General features: G+C 28.4%; 2 protein-coding genes across 3 annotated transcripts in view; one reads left to right on the forward strand and one right to left on the reverse strand.

The window, feature by feature from the left end:
- The window catches only part of LOC100208368 (heparanase), a 1,413-nt gene extending 1,181 nt beyond the window's left edge, over positions 1 to 232 (forward strand). The window contains exon 1 of the mRNA XM_065815757.1: positions 1 to 232. This exon is cut by the window's left edge and continues 1,181 nt beyond it. Within this exon, the coding sequence (XP_065671829.1) occupies positions 1 to 232 (232 nt within the window).
- Positions 233 to 10,173: 9,941 nt separating this feature from the next.
- LOC100204823 (uncharacterized) lies at positions 10,174 to 21,654 on the reverse strand. Of its 2 annotated transcripts, none has more exons than XM_065815204.1 (6): positions 21,631 to 21,654; positions 13,775 to 13,879; positions 13,255 to 13,377; positions 11,057 to 11,362; positions 10,790 to 10,912; positions 10,174 to 10,658 (listed from the first exon to the last, which is right to left on the reverse strand). In XM_065815204.1, exons 2-6 carry the CDS (start codon positions 13,824 to 13,826, stop codon positions 10,354 to 10,356), a joined length of 909 nt encoding a protein of 302 aa, XP_065671276.1. In that variant the 5' UTR covers positions 13,827 to 13,879; positions 21,631 to 21,654; the 3' UTR covers positions 10,174 to 10,353. The 2 variants fall into 2 exon arrangements, with proteins under 2 accessions (XP_065671276.1, XP_065671275.1); XM_065815203.1 differs by lacking the exon at positions 21,631 to 21,654 and adding an exon at positions 14,077 to 14,136.
- Between the last annotated feature and the right edge of the window lie 2,888 nt (positions 21,655 to 24,542).

Consider the following 24,542-nt stretch of genomic DNA (forward strand, 5'->3'; position numbering starts at 1 on the left):
TATTAATTTTAAAAACAATACAATTTCTGTTGAGCAATATTTACTTACACCATCTAATGGAAAAATAAAAGACAAAATAGTTTCTCTTAATGGTCGCGTTTTAGAGATGAATAATGAAACATCTTTACCTGTTCTAAACCCAATCAACTCTAACTTTCCATTGCATATACCTCCATTAAGTTATGGTTTTTTTGTTTTAACTAACTCTTATGCTAAAGTCTGTCGATGTTGATATATGAACAAACTATCGCCCAGGTATTTTTATAATGTTTGTATCTTTTTTTTTTTTTTTTAAAAAAAAAGTTTTTTGAAGTAAAGTATTTTTACTGATAATATGTTATTAATTAACAACTTGAATTAAATATAAATCTTACCTACACACTAAAAATTAATGGTAGAAATTTTTAGTTAAGGTAGGATATGTGATATACCCTTAGTAAGGTATAATTTTCTACCTTATAAGGTAGAAAATTATACCTTTAAGTTAGAAAATTGTATGACAAATACTTGTTTTTAATATAATTTTCTACCTTAAAAGGTAGAAAATTATACCTTACTAAGGGTATATCACATATCCTACTCTAAGGTAGAAATTTCTACCTTTTTTTTTTAGTGTGTATGAACTGATTATGGAAGTTATTTGATTATTATTAAATAATATACAACAAGTCGATATTTAAATGACCATAAAAAATTGTTATACGACTGCATAATACAGTCACTCTATTTTTATTTTCAAATAATCACAGAATGTACTAAAAATGACCAAAATTATAAAGAATTTGTTTAAAAGCTAAACAAGATAATAATAGGTTAATTAATAAAACATTAAAAACTTTGACCTGCCGGTTAACCATTTACACCTTGCATTTGATTACTTTTGCACGATATAGCAAAACTTTGTTATTGTTGTAACAGTTAAAATAGATGTAATCTTGAGTAATACTACATCTGCAATAACTGTATTGAGTTTATATAACCTGTTGAGGGATACAGTGTATTTTTGTATAATTTTTACGCAAAAATTCAAAGAAAAGTTACAAATGAGATATCATTGGGAATAAAAAAGAAAGAACGCGGAAACTTGAAAAAGGCCATAATGTCTTGTCACCGAGAACCACTTATAACCAAACGTCAACAAGAATGTTTTGATGTATAACTCGAATTCATCATCACCTCACACTGAAATCACTCTTGAATTTCTAAATCTTTTTAGCCAAAATACTATTCTATTGTAACCTATATTGTATTGAATATCAATAGCTGCACTTTCTTTCTAATACCGCGCTCTGGCCTTTTAACTCCCCCTTTATAGTCTTCATGAGTTTAACTATGCATTGTTATATACCAATAACTTTTAGACATTTTAATAGTGGCTAGTCATCAGCTAACCACTTTTGACGGCTGCCACTAATGGTCCACTAAATAACCGATTAGCAAAACTACAGCGATCCGCTCAAAATGCTTATATAGGTCCACTGAAAACCCGCTAGCATGTTTGCTGGGTATATATACTCATCTTAAATTAGCTTTAAAAAGTTATCTTAAGCATCCAAAACTTCATTGTTTATTGATATCTCCAACAAACCATTCTGAAATCTCATCACTTTTTTCTAAATTGAAACCTAAAAAATCAATAGGTCCTAACAGCATCCCCACAAACATTCTTATTGGTTTTAATTCTAAATTTTCTCATATTCTCTCTAAGCTATTTAATATCTCCTTCTTAAATGTAATTTTTCTTGACATTTTGAAATTAATTTGTGTCATTCCAGTATATAAAAATGGCTCAAAACTCTCATGTACTAACTATAGACCAATTTCAATTCTATCTAACATTAGCAAGCTCCTTGAAAAACTAATGTATTCTACATTATACTATCAATAACAAATTATACTAAACAAAATCAAATAACAAACACATAGTTTGTGGTGTTTCCCAGGGTTCTGCTCTTAGCCCTCTATTGTTTTTGATTTATGTTAATGATCTAAATAACTCTGTTCACTTCTCATCAATCAATTTTTTGCTGATGATACTAATATCTTGCATATTATTAATTCTTATCATTCCTTGAGTAAGAATATAAACATAGATCTAAAAGGTTTAGTTCATTAGATAAATGCAAACTTAATTTCTCTGAACTTGAAAAAAACTGAACTAATATTTTTTTCAAGACAAAAACTTTTATACAACAATCATATAACTAAAATTAAAATTAATAATAAACGTTTATATCCAGCACACGTTGTTAAATATCTTGGCTTTTTTATAGATTCGAACCTCTCATGGAAATCTCACATAGATGCATTCCGTAAAAAACTTAATTGAGGTAATAGCATGTTTTTAATAATTCGCCATTATGTTGATAAAACTACCCTTAGGAATCTGTATTTTTCAGTCTTATCTCAAATACTGTTGTCAGGTTTGGGGACAACTGGCCACTGTAATATTAATAAATTGTTATCAGCTCAGCGTCATTCAATCCGAATAATAAACTTTCAACTCCATAATACAAAAACTTTAAACTACTTCAAAAAAAACTTAAAATTCTTACCTTGTTAGCACTAATGAGATTTGTTAATCTTCTATTTGTTTTTGACTCCCTTAATAAAAATATACCTTTCTCTATTACAACCTTCTTCACTGAAACTCGATTAATACATTCACATTTAACTAGAAACATCAAAAATGGAAAATTAATGGACCTCCCTATAAAACTTTTAGGTATGGAAAAAATTTAACTACACATCAGTGCATCAAATGGAGTTGAATCGATGAATGGAATCGAAGTCTTGTGTACATTGTGAATGAGTTTGGAAAACTAAAACTCAAAAATAATTGATTTCATTTCTTTATTTAAAACAAAATGAATTTAAACAAATTTTAAAAAATAATTAATATCAATTTTTTATCATTATTTTTATCATTAACTTCTTTTATTTTTTTATTTATTCTTATTTATTTTTTCTTCACGGCAAAAAATATAACGCTAACATAACGCTTACATTACGGTCAGTGAAAAATTTAGCGATATGTTTACCATTATGTTAATAAAAAATATATCTTAAGCGTTATGTTCCTCAAAGTTATTTAGATTTTCTTTTGTCTGAGAAAGGGGTTATGTTTTACCGTTATGTTACCCTTATGTTAGTTTAAATACGTATTAATATGACATCATATAATTATGGCAGTGTCTACGCGTCCAGCGACCGGACGAATATCTTCTGTACTATTTGTTCGATGATGTATCACGTGACTAAACGGACTTATAACGACGAATAAATTCGTCCAGCGAGCGTACCACGTGATCAACCAGACAAATAGTGATAGGGATATACATCCGGCGAGTATTTACCTTAAGTTACGTCAAGCTACAGCTGCCGGATTGCAAACTTGACAGCTATTCTTCTGGCGGATATAACTCTACCGGGCAGATACTGATATTATCATAAATAATATCTTCTGAATATAAAGCGCAGAATATGAAGAGTTAATGGAAAAGCATTATTAAAAAAAACAAATCACCTCAACTCTAAAATTGATTTGCTTTGTTCTTATTTATTGATTGCGTATAGACTCAGTACACAACATAACTTATATCTTACTACATTATTTGGAAATGCAATAGACGACAAGTATAAACAAGCGGCATAGCGCATCGAAAGAATTTGCAAGCATTGGCAAAGGAGCAAACGTAAAAAAAAAGTATCTTCATAGTGATAGTTATACACTCGCAGAATGTTTACTAATGGGTTTAGGACAGTTAAAAAATGTTTAACGCGATTACTGCAGCTCAAAAAATACTAAAATTGAATTCTTTAACAATTGTTATATTATACCTTATTGGAAATTTATTATTTTAACTTGTTAAAAAAAAGGATTTATTTGATCAAAAAGTAAAATAAATTGCCTAATTAATGGATCATACGGAATTTACACAATATGCCGTTCACCATGTAACTATGTTACAAGGGCTTTTGTCATGTTTTAGAGGGTGATTAATAATCCAAAAGGTGTCATATATGTTTTTATAATAAAATCAAATTTTTTTATATCAATTTTCTTGAAAACTGTTAAAAATACTTGAAAATTGTTAAAAATACCTCTTTCATATCATAAAAACTTAGATTATTAAATATTACGTGCTAACATCCCTAAGAGCAGAATTTTCAAAACATTAAAAACACAAATATATTTGCTTACAGTAATGTAAGAAAATATAAAAATCTGATGCTGCTGCAATTCTAATGAATTCTAAACTCATATTCTAATGATTAAACGCATATTCTAATGAATTCTAAACTCATATTTTAATGGATTCTAAACTCATATTTTAATGGATTCTAAACTCATATTCTGATGAATTCTCAACTCATACTTTAATGGATTCTAAACTAATACTCTTATTCAAATTGCAATTAGTTATATGGTTATTATTATTTTTACAACTGGTACATTTATTTTGTTTATTATTGCAATCAATATTTTAAAAAACTTCAAGAAAATAAAATAACTTTGAGGATTTAATAATTGAGTTGATGGATTAAATAATTGAAAGAAAGCTCAGAAGTTTCGCCGTCTTGAAACTAGCCATTTGTACCGAGCCGCCAACTAAATGATTTTGACAACCACGACAGATTATACAGTTTTCACTAAACTTTCTACTAAACATCTACAAGATATAAAGGACGCAAGAAAAGTTCTCAACCATATTTCTTCTAGTCTGATTTTTCTCGGCTGTCAAGGCCTGGTCATTAGAGGCAAGACAAAGGAGTCTTCAAATCTATTCCGGCTTTTAGAACTGAGATCTATGGATATTTTGAAAAAAAAAAGGATGAATCGACCAGAGAAGTACAAGTGGATATCTCCAGATGTCACAAATGAAATTTGTTGGATTTAATTATAAAACACAATAAGAAAAGGGATAACTTTGGATTCATGATGAATGAATCATCTGATAACACAGGAAAAGAGCAGGTATTAATAGCCAAACCAACAATTTATTGAACCTTGTATTTTCCTTTAATAATTTTTATGAATTTTTAATTTGTATAGGTATCAATATCTTTCCGTACTGAGGACGATGAGTTCCAAATTAATGAGGATAATTGTAGATTTTATGGGACAGTCACAACTAAAAGCAAGGATTTGTTTTTGATTATGAATTACGTCCTTCTTCGTTCTAACTTAAGGCTCGAGAACTGTCGGGACAATGCTATGATGTACTTTTCATTCAAACTGGACAGAAAAACTGCCTTCAAATCACGCATACTGTCGCTGTCTGAACCATTGATCTTACAGACTGATCGAAGATAAAAAAGCATTGGCCATACATCAGGGGACGTCGGCACATTGTCATGTGACAATTGTACAGTAGCCTTGTGAAAGAGATGCAAAAATTCTACGACGTCATGCAACAATTTTTCATTAACGTTGTTCAGTTGCTCAAGTTTGTCAAACTGCTTTGAATCAGCAAGAATTGACTTGACATGATCTAACTGGCATGACAGTGATTGCAAAAGAAAAAATTGACTGTTCCAACGAGTCGCAACATCCTGTTTGAGAGTGTGATTTAGTTCCTGGTTTTTCCCACTATGTTTAAAGTAGCCCACCATTTCCTTTGAAGTCTTGATCATTTCATGAACTAAATTAGCACCAGGGATTTCAAAGCTTTTTCAACAGCTAAATTAAGATTATGACCTGCACAACTAAGTCTAACATCGTTGCGATAAGCCGACTTCATATTACTCCCATTATCAGTCACAAATACCAAATTGTCACTTTTTATAGTCTGAGGGAAAAGTTTTTTAAGTATTTCAGTTGTCTTTGCTTTTACGGCAATGCCAGTCTTAGACTCACTAAACTCAAACAATCCAACACACTTACTTATAAGGCAATAACTGCTGTTAATGTAATGTGCTTTAAAAGTTTGATAAGAGTATTTTAGAATGTCATCGGTCCAGTGATCAGTTGTTATTGCGATATGAGTAACCCCAGCAAGTTCGTCTTTCAGCTTTCGAACACATTCGTTGTAGAACTTTGGTAGTAGTGTCTTAGACAGCGTTGTTCGATCTCACATAATATCCTCAAGTTTCACTGATCCATACTTCGATCCAATATCAATCATTGTTTGAGCAAAGTGACGGAACCCATCATCCTGAACACACGAGAATGGCTGAATGTCTTTTGCAATCATGTAAAGGGCTGCACGTTGAGCATACTCACAAATGTGTTTAGGAACCTGTAAAGTATAAAGCAATAAACAATAGACATTAAACACATAGCAATACATAATGGCCATTTTTTTTTGTACTACAAAAAACATTGTATTTCTAAAATATTGCTAACAACTTGTAACAAATATATTTTGCTATCAATGGTAGCAAGTGAAAAGTTAAAACAGTAAATAGGAAAAAGCAAGATCCGCAAACTATATTTATTAACCTCTGTCTTTTTAGGTAAAAAGCTTGTCATTTTTAATTGTCCAGGTTCTGAACTGATCTTATTGATGTGTGATGTATTATGTCTTTGTAAAGTTGTAGTATGACCAATTGGCACTGACAACCATAATCCACACTGCTTACAAACGGCAAACTCCTTGACAACCTGTTGATCATAACATGATTACTCACAGTTATACAAAAATCAAATAAAGTGTATTATAACTAAGGTCAATTGACTCTATTTAGCATTTGATATTCAATTAATTATCAAACCCGAATGCTGCTCAGTTTGGCATTGTGTGCAATATGCAATGCCTGAGAGATGCAGGTGATTATTGATTTATTGAAATATTTATAAAACTAAATAATTTTATATGCAGTAAGTATAGCTACAAACCTCATCCCCAACTTCAACGCAACGGAAGCGTGTCCAGCATTCACTCTTTGTCCATGATGCAGGTACTAAGCGAGCCGCTCCGTCTGTTATCAATTTCTCCAACACTTTTTTAGTCCATTTACGAGTTAATTTACTGTTACTCATTATTACTACAATATTTTGTAATTATTGCAATCATTAATTACTAAGATATGAATAAAAACTCAGAACATTAACAACACCTCAATATTGCAAATGTTTAGAAACAACATTTCCATTTTGGTTGGTAATGTTATGAATTGTAGACTTATCGCGAGGTTAGAATTATTTTGTTCTATTTCCCATTTTAAACGTTGGGAGAAAATTTTTCATTTTTTTCTAAAAGTAAAAATTACTTAAAATTTTAGCTAGTTTTTAAAGAAATAATAACTTATGCTTTAAATAATTTTGATTTAAACAAATTATTTAGAAGAAATTTAAAAATTAAAATATATTTTAAAAGTAATTATTAATTACTAAAATTACTAACTCATTTTCTTCCAACACTTAATATGAGAGATAGAACAAAATAATTCTAAACTCGTGGTATGTTACATTAGGTAATGAATTATGTTATGTATGTTACACATTAGGTAATGTAGCATGTTATGTATTGTAGTGATGTGCGAATTGCAAAATTTTCACTTTTTCAAGCCTCTATTTAGCTTGGTTAGGGCAAGAACAGTTGGTTTGATTCGGTTCGTTCACAACAGTTTTAAAGTTCGGGTTCGGTTCGGTTTAGTAACAACTAAAGTTCGGGTTCGGTTCTGTCGTAGATAAGGTTCTAGTTCGGTTCGTTCGGTTCGGGTTCGGTTCGTTTCCCATCTCTAATAATTAGCAAAGCTAAGTAATGACGCACTATAAAAGTATGTATAACATACTTTAATAGTTTTATAAGTATATACAAGTATGTATAACATACATGTATATCATACTTTTTCTTAATTGTTCTGGAGCTATTGTTAAATAGAACATTTTTTTTTTTCAAACATTTTACTCTATTATTTGCATTATATATATTCCCTTGAAGGAATTTAGTTGTAGCTATTTAATTTACATGAAATATTCTTTGCGCAAGTTATTGCCTTTTTATTGCGTTATTTCATTGCAATTAAAGTTGAGATAATTTTTTAGCCAATTGGATTTAATCAAAATAAAATCAACAAAATTAAACGTTGAATTTACGTTGTTTTAACGTTGTTCTAACGTCTTATTGACTATGTATCAACCAAATATCACCTATTCAAAGTTAAAATATGATTGATATGTAGTTGATAAGACGTTAGAACAACGCGCTTAAACAACGTAACCATCGACGTTGTTTCAACGTTGTAGTTTTCGAAACAAAATCCGACGTCCAAAAATTTTAAAAAAATTGCCCAACGCTTCCGACGTTGTTCTGACGTTGGCCAACGTATGCGTGCTAGCTGGGTAACAACTACAAGATCAAAATCAGTCAAAAAAAGCAACTCGTTGTCGGAAAGACTGAGGTTAAAAATAGTTTTTTTTTTTTTGTGAATAAATTGAACAAACTTTAACTAAAACTACATACCTGGTAAAAATTGATGCTTAAAATTTTTTTTAAGAATTTACTTATGAGTTTAAAGCCAATTTTTCAAATAATGTTGTTATGACTTCTAAGTAATTGCAATATGATTGAAATTGCTTTCTGAGAAGTGAAGGAGGACGGAAAAGAATGCAATCTGGTTTATATAGTAAACTGACTGAAAAAAACAAGCTGGTCGGAAAATTATTCGATGGTGACAAGTTCCCATTGTTATTAGAGGTAAATGAAGACAAATAGGTAAGTAATCTACAATTTTTAACTTAAACTACAATTTTTAGATAACTAGAACAGTATCTGTATCATTTTTTTTGATTTTTGATGCATGTAGAGTCGGTAGAACATTATACTCCTATTGTGTATTTCAATGACATTATAATACCATAATCTGCAGATGATTTTAGATAAATTAGGCATTTCTTCCTTAGATTATACAGTATCTAAAAATCTAAAGGTTTTGCTTTAAATGGTTGGAAAACAAACTGCAACAACAAAGCACCCTTGTCCGTTTTGCATGACTTCATCTCCTAACTTTTAAAAAGCTGATCATTATTCTTTAGAACCTTTTTTTTTTTTTAGTAGTGCTTGTAAATATTTCCGGTCTACACATACTATTAGGTGTTGCGGGCAAAATTTTAAATGAGATTGAAAAAAATTTGTTTGAAAACAAGTAGTGTGGGTTACAGTTTGTCAACCGATATCTGTCTACAATAAAAATCTGCAGAGTATCATTTCAAGGGCAGCATTGTTTAAAAGACAATGCTTGCAATAAGTTGCTTAAAAATATAGAAAGCTTTAAGCTGGTTTTTCAGGAGTCCAGTCTTGAGGTATCTTATGGTACTTAGAGATTTTGAAAAATCGTTCATGGTTGTTTTGTAAATCATTAACCTCAACTGTTGTCAAAGAATAGAGCAGCTTTTTACGAGCTATAAAAATCTAGGGGCTAAGATTTCATTGTAAGTAGACAAAGTTGAGCAACGTATTATCAAATTTGTGATGATGAAAGGTGGAGTGTTCTGTACGATGAAAGGTGGAGTGTTCTGTACGATGAATAAATTTTAAGTTAAATAAAAAAAATTTTAATAATAGTAATTAGTTATAATAATAGTAATTATATGTTATTATTACAATTCTACAACATTTAAAAGTTTAACGTTTGCTTTTAACGTAGATTTGCGTTTCCATATTAACTAAAAATAAACTATTTTTCAACTTCCGACGCTTTTTCAACGTCTTAGCATTTTAAATGCACTTTAAACTAGCCAAGAAATTGGCGCTTGAAATTGAAAAAGATTCATTTTAGACAGTTAGTAAAAACGTCATAAAAACCTTTTTAAATGCTTTTTCACTAGGATTCAGGAAATAAAGTTTCAATTCATATTATTAACTTTTTTTATAACAAGCATTATATACAGTTTTATATCATTAAAACATTTTAAACTAAAAAATCACGTATTTAAAACGCTGAAAGACGTAGTTTTACCGGCTGGGCTTAAAGAATGTTTAATTCAAAATCTGTTCTCTGATTACTTTTTTTTACTTTCAAAAGCAGAGTGTCAGTAAACAAAAACATATATTTATTACTTGCACTTATTAATGCAAACTTGTATTAGAGACATGACTTGGTGAAAGAAAGGACATCCATTTGTATTTACCCATTTGCTTTGTTTTCATTTACTTTGCTTTCAATATCCATTTGCTTTGTTTTCAAATTATATAGGAATAATAACATGAGTAAACAACAATCAAATTAGAAATATAAAGTTTGAATTTATTAGATCATAAATTTCAGGTTTCTGACATTGCATAAAACATTGTAAAATTACTCACCCATGAACGTAACATATTAACAAAACTTTACAATCATAATAGAGTATTAAAATAGTAAGAAAATAATAATAATACAATAATAAGAGAGTATTAAAAAAATTTACGCAAAAGTGTTTAATTTAAAACTTGCATCTCTTCTGTAAAGTTCATAGAAAGGTTCTTCTACTTGTAACTTTACAGTATAGTCTTGATGTCTTAGAAAATAACCAGGGTAGTTTGTTGACTCAAATGAAATGTAGCCTGGATAATAATAGTTTTGACGAATAATAAAAGAAGCGTCGTTCTTATAGAGATCAGAATTAAGATCAACTGGATGTAGCTTAAGAATATAATTTTGATGACGTAGGTACTTGTTGCTTTGTTGTGTAGACTGAAGAGAAACAGAGTCGATTCGTCCGTTAAGTGCTAAACAAATACTCCCAAAATAAATATTTTTTAAAAAATATAAGAACAATATATTTTATGAAACATGATTTCAATAAAAATAAATGTTTTAATTTTTTTTTTTTTAATTGTAAAATTTTAACATGCCATACCCTTAACAATTCTAAACTCATGCCAGTTATTTAAAAGAATGGCAACAGTATCATCTTCTCTTATGCCAATACAATACAATGGATAATTGTTAGATCGGAATGAGTATTGTGTTCCAATGAGAGCTGTTAAAATGCACGTAAAAATATCAAAAATTCGTTTGTTTTTAGAAGTTATATAATAAAGTAACTGAGACTTCAAAATAAAAATAAAAAAAATCAAAGCCAAATCCAGTTTTAAAACAAAAAGTTCCTTATTTATTGACTTACAAACTCCCAACTGAACAAGTCTAAAACTTGCATCTTTTCGATAAAGTTCAACATTTGCCTCTTCTTTATGCAACTTTACGGTAAAACCTTGATGTCTAAGAAAATAACCTGGGTAGTTTGTTGATTCAAAGGAAATGTAGCGTGGATAATATTTATTTTCACGAATGATGAAAGAAGCATCGTTTTTATAGAGTTCGGAATTAAAATCTACTGGATGCAATTTGAGAATAAAGCTTTGATGACGCAGGTATTTATTGTTTTCCTTCACCGACTGAAGAGATATAGCATTAGCTTGCCCGTTAATTGCTAAAATTACACTTTATAAACTTTTTTTTTTTTTATTTACTTTCACAAAAAACAATAAAGAAAAACAAAGGTAAAAGTTCTTTTTGGTTACATACATAATATATTCGTAAATAAAATCATGTTAGATCATGTTAGTTACATATATACAGTATGTGACAAAATTCTTACCATACTGAACAAAGTAATATATTTATGTTAATAGAAAGACTGCGATGAAATTGACTATATTTATTTTTATTTATTTATTTTGTAAGTAAAAAAGAATGCAATATTGTGTTATATAAGTAAAATCTACATGACCCGGGATTAAATAAGGCAGTATTTGCCTTATTACTACGCTCTGTCGTTCTTTCGTCAGCAAGCGTGTACAACCATTAAAAAGTAAACATTCACACTCAAAAAAGAATAGAAATTTTCCTTAGGATATTCCCTTATATACATGATATACCTTTAGTATTTTCTACCTTTTAAGGTAGTAAATTATATGACAAATTATTGTTTTTAATATGATTTTTTACCTTAAAACGTACAAAATTATACCTTACTAAGGGTATATCGCATATTCTACCCTAAGGTAGAAATCTCTACCTTTTGTAGCATTTAAAAGTTATATTAAAGTATTTGCAAGTATGTTAGGATTTGTTACTATACTATAATCAAAAGAAAATACTAAATATTATTGATTTTTTTATATTATTATTATTGTTCTTTATCACAATATTTATTACAATATTTAAGAGACAGTAAAAAGTAAAATAAAAATTACAAATAAAGATATCGTGAAGAACTAAAAAATAATCAAACCTAAAAGCTAGAGTTAAGTTAGTAGGAAAAAAAAATAAAAAAAATTTAATTCATTAAGATCGCTAATAAGTTTTTGTTTAAGTTGTTTGTTTTTTTAATGAAGAAAGAGAAGAACAATTTTTCAGCTTGCTGTTTAATAAATTGCTCCATAATTTAGGAACTCTGACGGCAATAGTAAAATTGACAGCTAAATAGTGTATTTTAGGTTGCTCATAATTGTACTTTGAAAATCCTGTAGAGTATATGTGTTAAATTTTATTGAAAAACGTATCAAATAAAATAGGTAATGTTTTATTATAAAGTTTGTACATAAAAATAGGAATTTGATAAAGGTTAAACTGAAAAAATTAAAAAATAAATTTATTTTTGTTATATATATATATAATGTATGTTACTAACGACAAACTTTACTGTAGATTTACTTTAGCGTTTTTTGTGTTTTTTGTCAGTTAGCAAAAAGAGAATATTGCTTCGGGTTTTCTATATTTAAAATGTGCAAAACTGCTGAAATGTTACCAAGTTTCAAAAATACGCGATAAAAGATACCAGCTGCATAAAATCACTGACAACATGGTTACTGACAAATAAAACAAAAAGCACTTGTTTTACTTCAACGTTAAATGAACCAAGTTATACACAGCTAAAAAACTAATAGATAAGCTAACATCAAAATAGTAATGAACAGTTGTTATTAAATTAGCCCAACCTTATTTGATATGATAAGAATTTTACCCTTTAAAAAAAAGTCTGCAGTTTGTGCAAGATAAATAAATAGTATTATGTAAGAATTGCTACAAATTATTATTCAAAATATCAAAAAATAAATCGTATTCTGTATTTGTTTATTGTTTATTGTTTTTTATTTTACAGTGTATTTTATAGTATTATATATTGGTTTATTTTTTATGTAAGTCTGTCTTATGTAATTCTGTCTTAAGTAAGTCTTGCACAATATGCTGTTGTATTAGAATTTGAAATTAACTTATTTTGTAATTTTATTATTATTATTATTGTAAAGTTATTTTGTAATTTTATGAAAAAAAATTACTATAAAAAAAATTATAACTTTTTAAGTTTTTAGGTCTAACCTTTTACAATGCGGAATTTCTCAATACCATATATGATAATAGCTGCTGTTGCATCACTTCTGATGCCAATTCTATACTGTGGGTAGTTAAGAGATTCCAACGAATAGATTTCTTCAGCATGCGCTTTAAAATTTAGAAAAACAAAATACAAAAAACAGATTATTAAATCAAAGAAAGAAAAATAAAACAAACAAAAAAAAAAAGGTGCCTTTAAACTATTTTTCCACTCACATTAAAAAGGTAAACTATATGCTTGCGTCCCATTTATATTTACTTTGTTAAAAAATTTAAAGCGTTACAGTAATAATTAAAAAAAAAAAAAACAACGCTTTAGATGGCTCCAACGCACTTCCCTATTATTGGCTTGAAAGAATTTATTAATGAGAGAAAATCCAAATTAGTTTACAGTTTGATTTACACGAAAATAAGGACTTCTCGGGGCATCTAAATAAAAATTAAAAAAAAAAAAATTGAGAGGACGCCAACGTATTACGTCACATTTATATAATTAAATAAATACCATCTTGATAAAAAGTTGCACATATTGCCATCAATAGTAGAAGTATGCTCATTTTTAAAGTTGCTGCATAGCGTTACTGGCTTACACTTTTTAGTTTTCTCTTTTCTAAAATAAAGTAATAACGGGCTTTAATAGTTGTTGTTTATAAGGCCTACTTTTTCATGACATGATATATATATATATATATATATATATATATATATATATATATATATATATATATATATATATATATATATATATATATATATATATATATATATATATATATATATATATATATATATATATATAAAACACACATTTAAGTGAAGTTGCTTCAAACCCAAGCAGCATTAAGAAAAACGTTATTGCTAACAAATGTGATAATATTTAAAGGTTACTAAGTATTTATAGGTTTAAAAAGGAAGTCATGCAATTAAATTTAACAAACAATTAAAAATTATTACTTGATGAATAATAAGTAATCCTTAATTCTTTTTTTAGATTTTGTGTGTTCTGATATTGTCGCAAATTGTGACGTTTGTAAAACATCAATGAATTGCAAATTGCGGAGGTGTTTTTTAACGGTGTTAAGTGATAAAAAAAAATTATTTTTAAAATATAGACATAAAAAGAACAACAACAAACAAAGAAAAACGAACTATAAACAAGTCAAAATAAATGAATAAAATGACTGAAGAAAAGAATGAACAGAAAAAAAACAACAACAAAAAAGCCTACAAAAATCAAAATTTAAAAATAATGTTCAAAAGTGGAAAATAGTAATAAAAAAGAACTGCTAACTTAACAAAAAATATTTTCACTGCAAACTTTACAGCGATAAGAGAATAAACTTTACAGCGATAAGAGAATAAACTTTACAGCGATAAGAGAATAAACTTTACAGCGATAAGAGAATAAACTTTACAGCGATAAGAGAATAAACTTTACAGCGATAAGAGAATAAACTTTACAGCGATAAGAGAATAAACTTTACAGCGATAAGAGAATAAACTTTACAGCGATAAGAGAATAAACTTTACAGCGATAAGAGAATAAACTTTACAGCGATAAGAGAATAAACTTTACAGCGATAAGAGAATAAACTTTACAGCGATAAGAGAATAAACTTTACAGCGATAAGAGAATAAACTTTACAGCGATAAGAGAATAAACTTTACAGCGATAAGAGAATAAACTTTACAGCGATAAGAGAACAAACTTTACAGCGATAAGAGAATAAACTTTACAGCGATAAGAGAACAAACTTTACAGCGATAAGAGAATAAACTTTACAGCGATAAGAGAACAAACTTTACAGCGATAAGAGAATAAACTTTACAGCGATAAGAGAATAAACTTTACAGCGATAAGAGAATAAACTTTACAGCGATAAGAGAACAAACTTTACAGCGATAAGAGAATAAACTTTACAGCGATAAGAGAACAAACTTTACAGCGATAAGAGAATAAACTTTACAGCGATAAGAGAACAAACTTTACAGCGATAAGAGAATAAAAAGAACAATTCTTTTATTTAGTTATTAAAAACTATTTAGCAAATTAACTATTTAAGTAATTATAATGATGGCTGTTTTTATGGTTTTTGAATATTTTATTGCAAGAGGAATACCGCCTAACTAGAGTAACAAACAGATCTACCATTATTATCGATAATATTATTACAACGAACATTTTTTTACAAGGAATTGCAAAAAGGAATTATGAAATTCGATATATCAGGCTATTACCCTATTTTTTAACCGTGAACACAATATCTACAAATGATATAATTAAAAATAAAATATTTAGAAAACGAGTTTTTAACCAAAATAGTTTAGACTTATTTAAAGAACAGCTATCGTTACTAAATTGGAATGATATAAACCTTTGCAATGACGCAAATCAAATCTATAATAAATTCTATGAAACATTTTATGCAGTATGTAAAGCAAACTTTACAGTTTATGAAAAAATAATTGGTCCCAAAGATTTTAAAAGTCCAGGGTTTACTGAAGGACTCGAAAAATCTTCCAAAATAAAGCAGAAACTGAACATAAAATATCTAAAAACAAAACCTACTTTAAATAAAAAAATACAACAATGAGCGAGATCTCGACTCGTTCTCGTTTCTCGTGAGAAATGGGACTTCTCGTGAGAAACGAGAAATAGAAAATTCTCGCGAGAAGTAGAACGAGACTTAAATATTATATTATTTTCCAAATTAAAAATTATTATAATTTACAAAATGCTTAATAATTTGTTTTTTTAATTAATTAATATTTTGACTCCGTGATTTTAATAAATCTAATTAAAAATTTAATTTGTTTTTGACAAAAACAAATTAAACTTTTAATTAGATTTTTTAATTAGATTCTTTTTAAAAATCTAATTAAAAAATTTTAATTAGATTTTAAATATTTTTAATTATATTTTAAATACAAAAACTTTTTGTATAAAATGGTGCACTTTCGACTTAATTTCATGAGTTTACCAGTGGAATTCAACTTGACACATATTGTTCATATTGAAAAGAAATATTCTTGCCTCATTTCAACTATCAAAAATGTCACCAAGAAAAAACAAAATCTGGAGATATTTTCAAAAAACAAGTGACAGTGCCGAATGCAAGGTGTGCAAAAAGTCTTTGAAAACAAAAGATAGAAACACAAGCGGACTTCATCGTCACCTCGAAAAAAACGACCATGAAACTTGCAGTCAAATTGTTGAAGCGCCTTGACCAATACTTGTGCAACAATCATATTTTGCAATATGCAGTTCGAGAATCATTTGGAATGACTGCTGGAATGGATGATGCGTTGCAAACATGCAAAGATTTGGCTTCTTTAACTCACCAGTCAACAGTTGCAGCTGAGTTACTTGAATCAGAATCAGACGCTCAAGGAATCAATTTTAGACAGTTACGCCAATCTGTTTACACAAGATGGAATAGTGAACTGGATTGCATGGCTTCTGTCCTACATCTAAAGAGTGCAATTATCAGCTTATGTGCAAATGAAGATATTTTTTCTTCAAAGACCGTCAGTGCATCACAGTGGAAATCAATCGAGGGAGCAGTAGAAATTTTGGCACCACTTAAAGAAGCTACATAAACGTGGTCGGCTGAGTCTATTCCAACAATTAACACTGTCGTCGATTTTCTTTATTTAATCAATAACAAAATTGATCAGTTTATTGAGACGGATGGAAAAAATGGCTACGGTGTCTTGTATGCAAAAACTTGAAAAGCTGCATTGAGAAAAGATTACCTCTTTGTCACACCGGAAACTTATTGAGTGCTGCAGCAAACTACTTAAATCCTGCTTTAAAGGGACTTCACTTGAAGCTTTTAAAAAAATCAAACAACAAAAGAATGATTAGCCTCACAGGTTAAGGATGGGACAGGTTAATGTTGAGTGCCAACCTGTTGCCAGAGTCCATTCAGCAAATTTGTCCCCTAATTCAAAACTGAAGCGCAAGTTAAACGTCAGACTTGAAACACAAGAGCTAACATCTGAACTGAATCCTGTTTTGAGCGAAATGTGCCAGAATGAATATCTCCCTGATACCAAAAAAGACTTTCCGATTCTTGATTGGTGGAAATTGCATTCAAATACATTGCCAGAACTCTCTTCATTAGCTAGACAAATTTTAGCTATTCCAGCAAGTTCAACTAAATCAGAGAGAGTTTTTAGCTCAGGTGGAAATGTCGTCCGATCATCCAGATACAACTTACACCCAGAAAAAGTAGAACAAATCATCTTAATCAGAGAAAACATTGTCTTGTTGGAAAAGTTTGGCAAAAAAATTCTGAATTAATATTTGAAAAAGTTGTTTACATTTGACAAATGTCATTTGTGTCTATTTGTCAAAACCATGTTTACATTTTTTTTTTTACTCGGATTTAAACTTGTTTTCAAAAATTGTTAAATTTCTCGTCTCGTTCTCGGTCTCGCGAAAAGTACTAACTTCTCGTCTCGGTCTAGATTTGAAAAAACCTAGTCTCGCTCATGGTTAAAAAAATAAAAAAATTATAAGCATTTATTTGAAAAAAATCGAAAATTTTTTTATTTAAAACTTATTACTTGATTTAAAAAATGACTCTAAGCTTTACATGGAAAATTATTAAAGAAATAACTGATAAACTAAAGACATTTCAAGCTCTTTGCCAAAAAAAATTATAAACGAAAATGAAAGCCTAACTAAACCGGGAAAAATTAATAAGTACTTTAAGGAAATTGGTTCCACTTTTTCTAATAAAGTTTTGATTACTGAAATTTCATTTAACGACAATTTATATCATAGGGATGAGTTATCATCTAATTTATCTCATAATGAGTTTGAAAGAGCATTCAAACTCTTAAGAGAAATAAATCAACTGGGGCAGAGCTTCAAGGTATTCTATTTAAAGTTTTCAAAGCATCTTTAAATCGAGGAGTTTTTCCGGACAATTCCAAATTGCTAAAGTTATTCCAATATAAAAAATGTTAGTAACTACCATCCTATTTCCATCCTTCCTTAATTCTCCAAAATTTTAGAAAGAATAGTTTATAATAGAAAATAAAAATATCTTGATTTTAAAAAGAATAAATCAATGGAACACGGATTGTTCAATTTGTACGAAAAATCTTCTTCTCCTTTCATAAAAATTATTTTACTGTAGGTGTTTTTGTTGACCTTTCTAAGGCTTTTGATACAGTAAACCATAATATTTTTCTTCAAAAACTTAAATATCGCAGTATTTATGTAATATAATCTGTTATAATGGTTTCAAAGATGCTTAATAAAACAGAAGCAATATGTTCCGTGCAATAATGGATGCTGTAAAGGAATGACTGAAATAACATGTTGTGTTCCATAGGGTTCTATTTTAGGACAGTTTATTTTTAATCGATATAAATGACCTTAACATAGCATCGGAACTAGTAATATATGTGCCGATGATACAAGTTGATTCTTATCGAAAGCTTACATTGAAATACAATTTTCCAATGTTAACAAAGAACTTAAACACATATCAAACAGGTTTAAATGCAATAAATTAACTATAAACGTTAAAAAAAAAACTATATTTTGTTTCACTCCTCATCAAAAAAATCCCCATACAAAAATGTTATTTAAAGTCATGAAAGATCTTAACATATATGAACTAAACGTTTATAAAGATCTATGTTTTATGTTTCAATGTCAGAATGATTCAGGATTAATTATTTTCAAAGATTGTTTCACATTAAAAACAAATAATAAATATACCCTGCGAAATAATAACTTTTAAAATAAAACATTTTGTCGATCAAAATTTATTCATTTTTATCATCGAGGACCTCATTTGAGGAAGAAATTTTGCCAAAATTTGACTTATATTATTAACTAATAATATTATATTATTAACTATATTATTAATAGACTCAATATTGTTAACTGTTTTAAAAAAAACTAAAAGAATTCATTTTTTCATTTAATAACATATTTATATGTTTTTAGTAGTATATATTATTACTTTAAATACTGTAAAAAATATTTTTTGTGATATTCTTTGTTTTTTAATGGCTAGTCTTTATTAATTTCAATTGCTTATATGCAAAATACGAAAATCGAGGTTTGTATTTAGAAGTACACAAGTACAAATATATTTTTATTACGTTCAATTAATAAGATTTTAATAATCGTATTCGACTAATAAGTTTCAAACGATTATATCCGACAAATGAGATTGAATAAGTGCAAGGCGATGTATTTATTTTAAAAATTATGAACGTTTTAATCCGCATTCTATTTTTAAACTAATATTATTTTTGACGTCGTATTTATTAAGAAAATTTAGAAATTATTGTTCAGTGATGGATCAAGGAGGAAGTGGGAGAAAAGGAAGGGGGAGGGGGATTGGGTATGCATCTCGCCCCCCTCCACCAGAATCTGGAAGTCCTAAAATATCTTAGAAATTTTTCTTTTTTTCTTTTTTTAGGAGACGCAGATGTGGTACCAAAAATTCTTGGATCCGTCATTGCTATTGTTCACTTATTTCAGAGGTTAAGAAGACTCAGTAGTTTGATGGATGAAAGTAGTACACAACATGTCAAGAAAAAATAAACAAATAAACTTAATAACTTTTGTTGAAAAGTTCTAATTTCACCAACACCGGATGTCCTGACCTGATAGCAAGAACTGATGGTTTTCTTGGAGTATTTCTTGGCGTCCTTTATACTTTATTTCTTATTCTTTATGTTTTAGCATTTCTCTAGCAATATTTCATCTTTTATTTATGTATCTTTATATTATATATTGTAATAGAGAAACAAAAATTATTTCTGGTTATTTTTTACTATTTCATGTATTTTTGACAAAATGAAATTTAAACAGTACACACAAATTTTTTGTGTACTGTTTAAATTGTCCAGTATTTTTGTACCTGTTTATTTTTATGATGCGTTTTTGTGCGCTTTTTGTAATAAGACATGTACCAGAAAAAATCTGCGCGTATTTTGATATGGTGTTTACGGAAACAGTGCAATATTTTAAATAGATAATTGTTCTAAAATGTTATTGAATTAGTCTTATTCAAAACTTAAACAACTCTTTAATCAAAACATTTAGTTTTAATTGAAATGTCATCAAATCAAGATAAGAAGCGAGAAAAAATTTTGCATTTTCTCGTCGAAAACCCTGGTGTATCGAACAATTAACACCAAAATATACATAAAAGAATACCTCAAGAAATGCCTTTTGCCTTTTTTAAGAACACGTAAGGGTAATCCGTAAAGGGTAATCATTATGCCACTACTGTGGGACAACTTTAAACTGGCTTAGAGAACATAAAGTAGATTTCGTTGAAAAACACTGCAATCCACTAAATTGTCCCGAACTACGTTCTATTGAAAGATATTGGGCTCTTATCAAAAGAAACCTAAGGTTCAATGTAAAAGAAGCCAAAAACATTAAAGACTTCAAAAATAAATGGATTAGACCTACCAAGAAGTCCAGCCGAAGACTGTGCGCAAAAGCTGATGTCGAGTGTAAAATGCAAAGTGCGTGCGTTCTGATGTACAAAACTTCACAAACTTTCTTTAGTGAAATTTAAGAATATTAATATATGTACTTTTAAAATATACATAGCATTCAATATCGAAATACAATAGTTAAATAAATATCCTTTAAAATGTCCGCGCAGATTTTTTCTGGTACATGTTTTATATACCTACTAATATTATTATTATTGTGTTTCCTATGTTTATTATTATAAATAATACTTTTGTTATTACAAACATTATTATTTTAATCATTGTCTTTGCTCGGTGTAGTTAAGACAATTTTTAAGTTATTCGAACTCTTTTATTTGAAATTAGCATGGTTTTGTCAGCGTATTATGTCTAAACAGGAGCATCATATGTTATAATATTTTTTACTTTAGGCTTTTATAATGTTCAAAGAAAACTTTTATTTTTTTTGATATAATTTACAAAACGCTTTTACTACCCCTAAAAATAAACCTTAAAAACACCAATTTTTAGTCTTTAGATCAATTTTGCTCAACAGCGTTAACTTGGTTTTAGTTAAAATCTTCTGTACGTTAACACACTATAGATCCTAGTTCTAGCCTATTCTGATACATATTAATTATATATAGTTGTCAAAATACATCATTTCTATCAACTTTTGCAAAAAAATTTTAAAAACTCCGACGAAGAAAGAGCTTATATTGAAAAAAAAACTACCAATAAACGATCATAACAGATCATATTGTCATAACTATGATGCTCATTTAAACAACGTAAACTATGCTGTTCACCTTAATAACGTATTTATTTTAAATCTTATTCAAATTTGAACAATTAATTGTAATTTTAGGAAGATTTAAAAAAAAAGAATTTCCTTACTGACTTTTTCGCCACAAACATTTTTATTTAACGTTACAGCAAAATTTATTATTCAAATTTTTTTCGTCTTCCCATAATTCACAGACCTGATCATTTAACGGAAATATGTCTTGGTCAGCAAAATATCATGCAAATGCTATTATTCTATAAAATCTTAACCACACTGAGTAGGTGTTTACTTATTAATAGCAATTAACTATAATCACAATAATAGTATTTAAATATAACCACCAACTATTTCAGAAAGATATTGCTTGATGGATTAAAGATATTGGTTTATGGATTAAAGTCAGGTTTAATGCTCAGAAAAAAAAAAAAAAATTTTTGTTTTTTATTAGCTTTTTCAGTTCTTAAGTTTGTTTTTGCTTCAATATATTTCTTTCTGAAGTATCTCTTAGAATATTAGAATCTCTTTTACTTTTCCTGGATAAAGATGTATGCATTGTACAGGTAGATACAAGTTTTTTGGAAACTTTTTCTAATGAATCATAGAATAAGTTTCTAATAAAATAATAGCTAAGGGCATAGATTGTTATTGCTTTTTCAGGATTGTTCCTCAATTATGTATCTCGTGCATCCGATGAGAACTTTTTAAAAGGTTCAAATACTGACACGTTTAAAGGCAGTAGTTTATGGCTACTGTGCTGGCAAAAGAAAACATAACTATTCAATTTTTATTTGTTAAGTCTAGTGTTTCAAAATCTAAAGGAGAAGAGTGATTGTCGGAGATCTGAGCTTTAGAAAATGAATATATATATATATTTTAAAGCTTTACATGCCTAATTAAACGTTAAATAAATGTTTTGAATTCAATAGCCACTTCTGTTATCTACCCGATTATAGTCAAGAGGAACATTGGATATAAAACAATCTTTAAAATTTTTTCGATGAAACAAGAACATTGGGGACACTGTACTTTCTAAAGGCAGCTACTGCGGTTACCATTGTGGTATTAGTTCCTCTTTCCCCAGATGTAGCACCAACAGCACCAAAATTTCATTTGCATTTTGCGGCCACAATTTTACTAGGTTTTAGCCCTGTAGATACACAAGTTTCAACAACATTCCATACTTGTGGAGCACTGAATTTGTATGCATCCATAACCTCACCTAACTTACCTTAAAACACTTTTACTCTTTCAGACTTAAATAATATTGCTCAACAAAGACTAGTTGCTTCATGTTTCCTAATAGATAATTTAGGATTTTTATTAAAAACTCGTTATCCATTCTTTAACCGCCATTTTATTTACAGTCCAAGATTCTGCTATTTTTATTTTGTATTTAACACCACACTCATAGGAAATCTTTTAGAGTATATTCATAAAATATGGATGCCATTTGTAGTAAATAAACTTTTAATAAACTTTCTTGCTCTAGGCAAAATATCCAATAATCGTTTTTAGATAAATGGATAGGTTTTCCAACACTGTTTAGTTTTAAAATGTATTCTGTTAATCATTAACAAAATTGCATGACATTAACAGTTAACGTCAGTTACTCTTATTTTTGAATTTTTGCAGCAGCACTTACACATTTTTTCTTCTAAAACAGATTTTAGAGTAGAGGGACAGAAAAAGGCGTAGCTAGGGTGGGGTGAACATGCCCCGAGAGGTTTCTTTTTTTAAGAGTGACACTGCTGTTTATGTCATTTAATAATAACTAAATTTGTTTTGCATTGCTTTTGTAGTATCAATTTTTAACAAAAATTTTTACGAATGTTGCTTTGGCTATTTCGTTCATAAATTAGACGTTTAGTTTTAAGCCTAATCTACTTAACAAAGTGCACCAACGAGAAGGTCAGTCACAGAACTTTGCACTTCATCTGTATACTGTCATTTTGTCTAAGGTTAGCCCTCCATTTCTGGATTCTTTCCTGTACTTGAGGGCACATAATGTAAAGTAAAGTTAGGTTAAATATTAATGTAAAGTAATATTGGGTTAATTAAGTAATATTATAATAATGAAGGTAAGCCCTCCATTTCTGGATTCTATCCTTTTCTTGATAGCTTTATGTAAAGTATTAGTAACCTTGTCTAAGGTTAACCCTCAATTTCTGGTTTCTTTCCTTTTCTTGATAGGATTTTTTTCTTTTAATTTTTAACTGCTTTTTTTTTTTTTTTAATTTGTTCAATCAATATAAAATAACAATAGGCTAATAGTCTCTCTCTCTCTCTCTTTATATATATATATATATATATATAAATATATATATATATATATATATATATATATATATATATATATATATATATATATATATATATATATATATATATATATACATATATATATATATATATATATATATATATATATATATATATATATACATATGTATATATGTATATACATATAAATTAAATTAAAAATAAGAAAAATGTAAAATAAAAGCTAGTATACTAATAAATAAAAGTGTAAACTTCACCTTCACCTGACTTTGAAAAAATTTCAATGACTCTTTCTACATCTGTATATGGATATTATACTAAAGTGTTAAAGCGAAACTCAATCATACAACTGCAACAACAAAGCACCTTTGTCCGTTTTCCATGACCTCATATCCTAACTTTAAAAAAGCTGATCATTATTCTTTAGAATCTTTGTACAAGTTATATAACCAATGAATATCTAAAGGTGCAAAATTAAAAAAATGCAAAAATGTACACTAATGTTGATCAACCCCGTTAATTACCAGGGGACAAAAATGAAAAAATAGTGGTGCATGTTAATATAACATATATTTTTCAATCTTTTCTAAACATAAAAATGTTTAGAAAAGATTGAAAAAAATTTGCTTGAATACAAGGAGTGTGGGTTACAAGTTTGTCAACCGATATCTGTTGACGATAAATATTCTCATTATTCCAGTCTTGGAAATCCCGTTGCCAAATACATAAGGGTATTTAGAGA

This window comes from Hydra vulgaris, chromosome 13 (assembly GCF_038396675.1).
Source record: "Hydra vulgaris chromosome 13, alternate assembly HydraT2T_AEP".
NCBI lineage: Eukaryota > Metazoa > Cnidaria > Hydrozoa > Anthoathecata > Hydridae > Hydra > Hydra vulgaris.

Bases quoted from the DNA above. Each gene is read 5' to 3' on its own strand.
- LOC100204823 (XM_065815204.1), bottom strand. From the start codon at position 13,826: ATGAGCATACTTCTACTATTGATGGCAATATGTGCAACTTTTTATCAA. The intron at 13,378-13,774 runs GTATTTATTTAA...TAAATTTTAAAG, and splicing joins TGCAACTTTTTATCAAGATG to CGCATGCTGAAGAAATCTAT. The intron at 10,913-11,056 runs GTAAGTCAATAA...GCATTTTAACAG, and splicing joins ACTTGTTCAGTTGGGAGTTT to CTCTCATTGGAACACAATAC.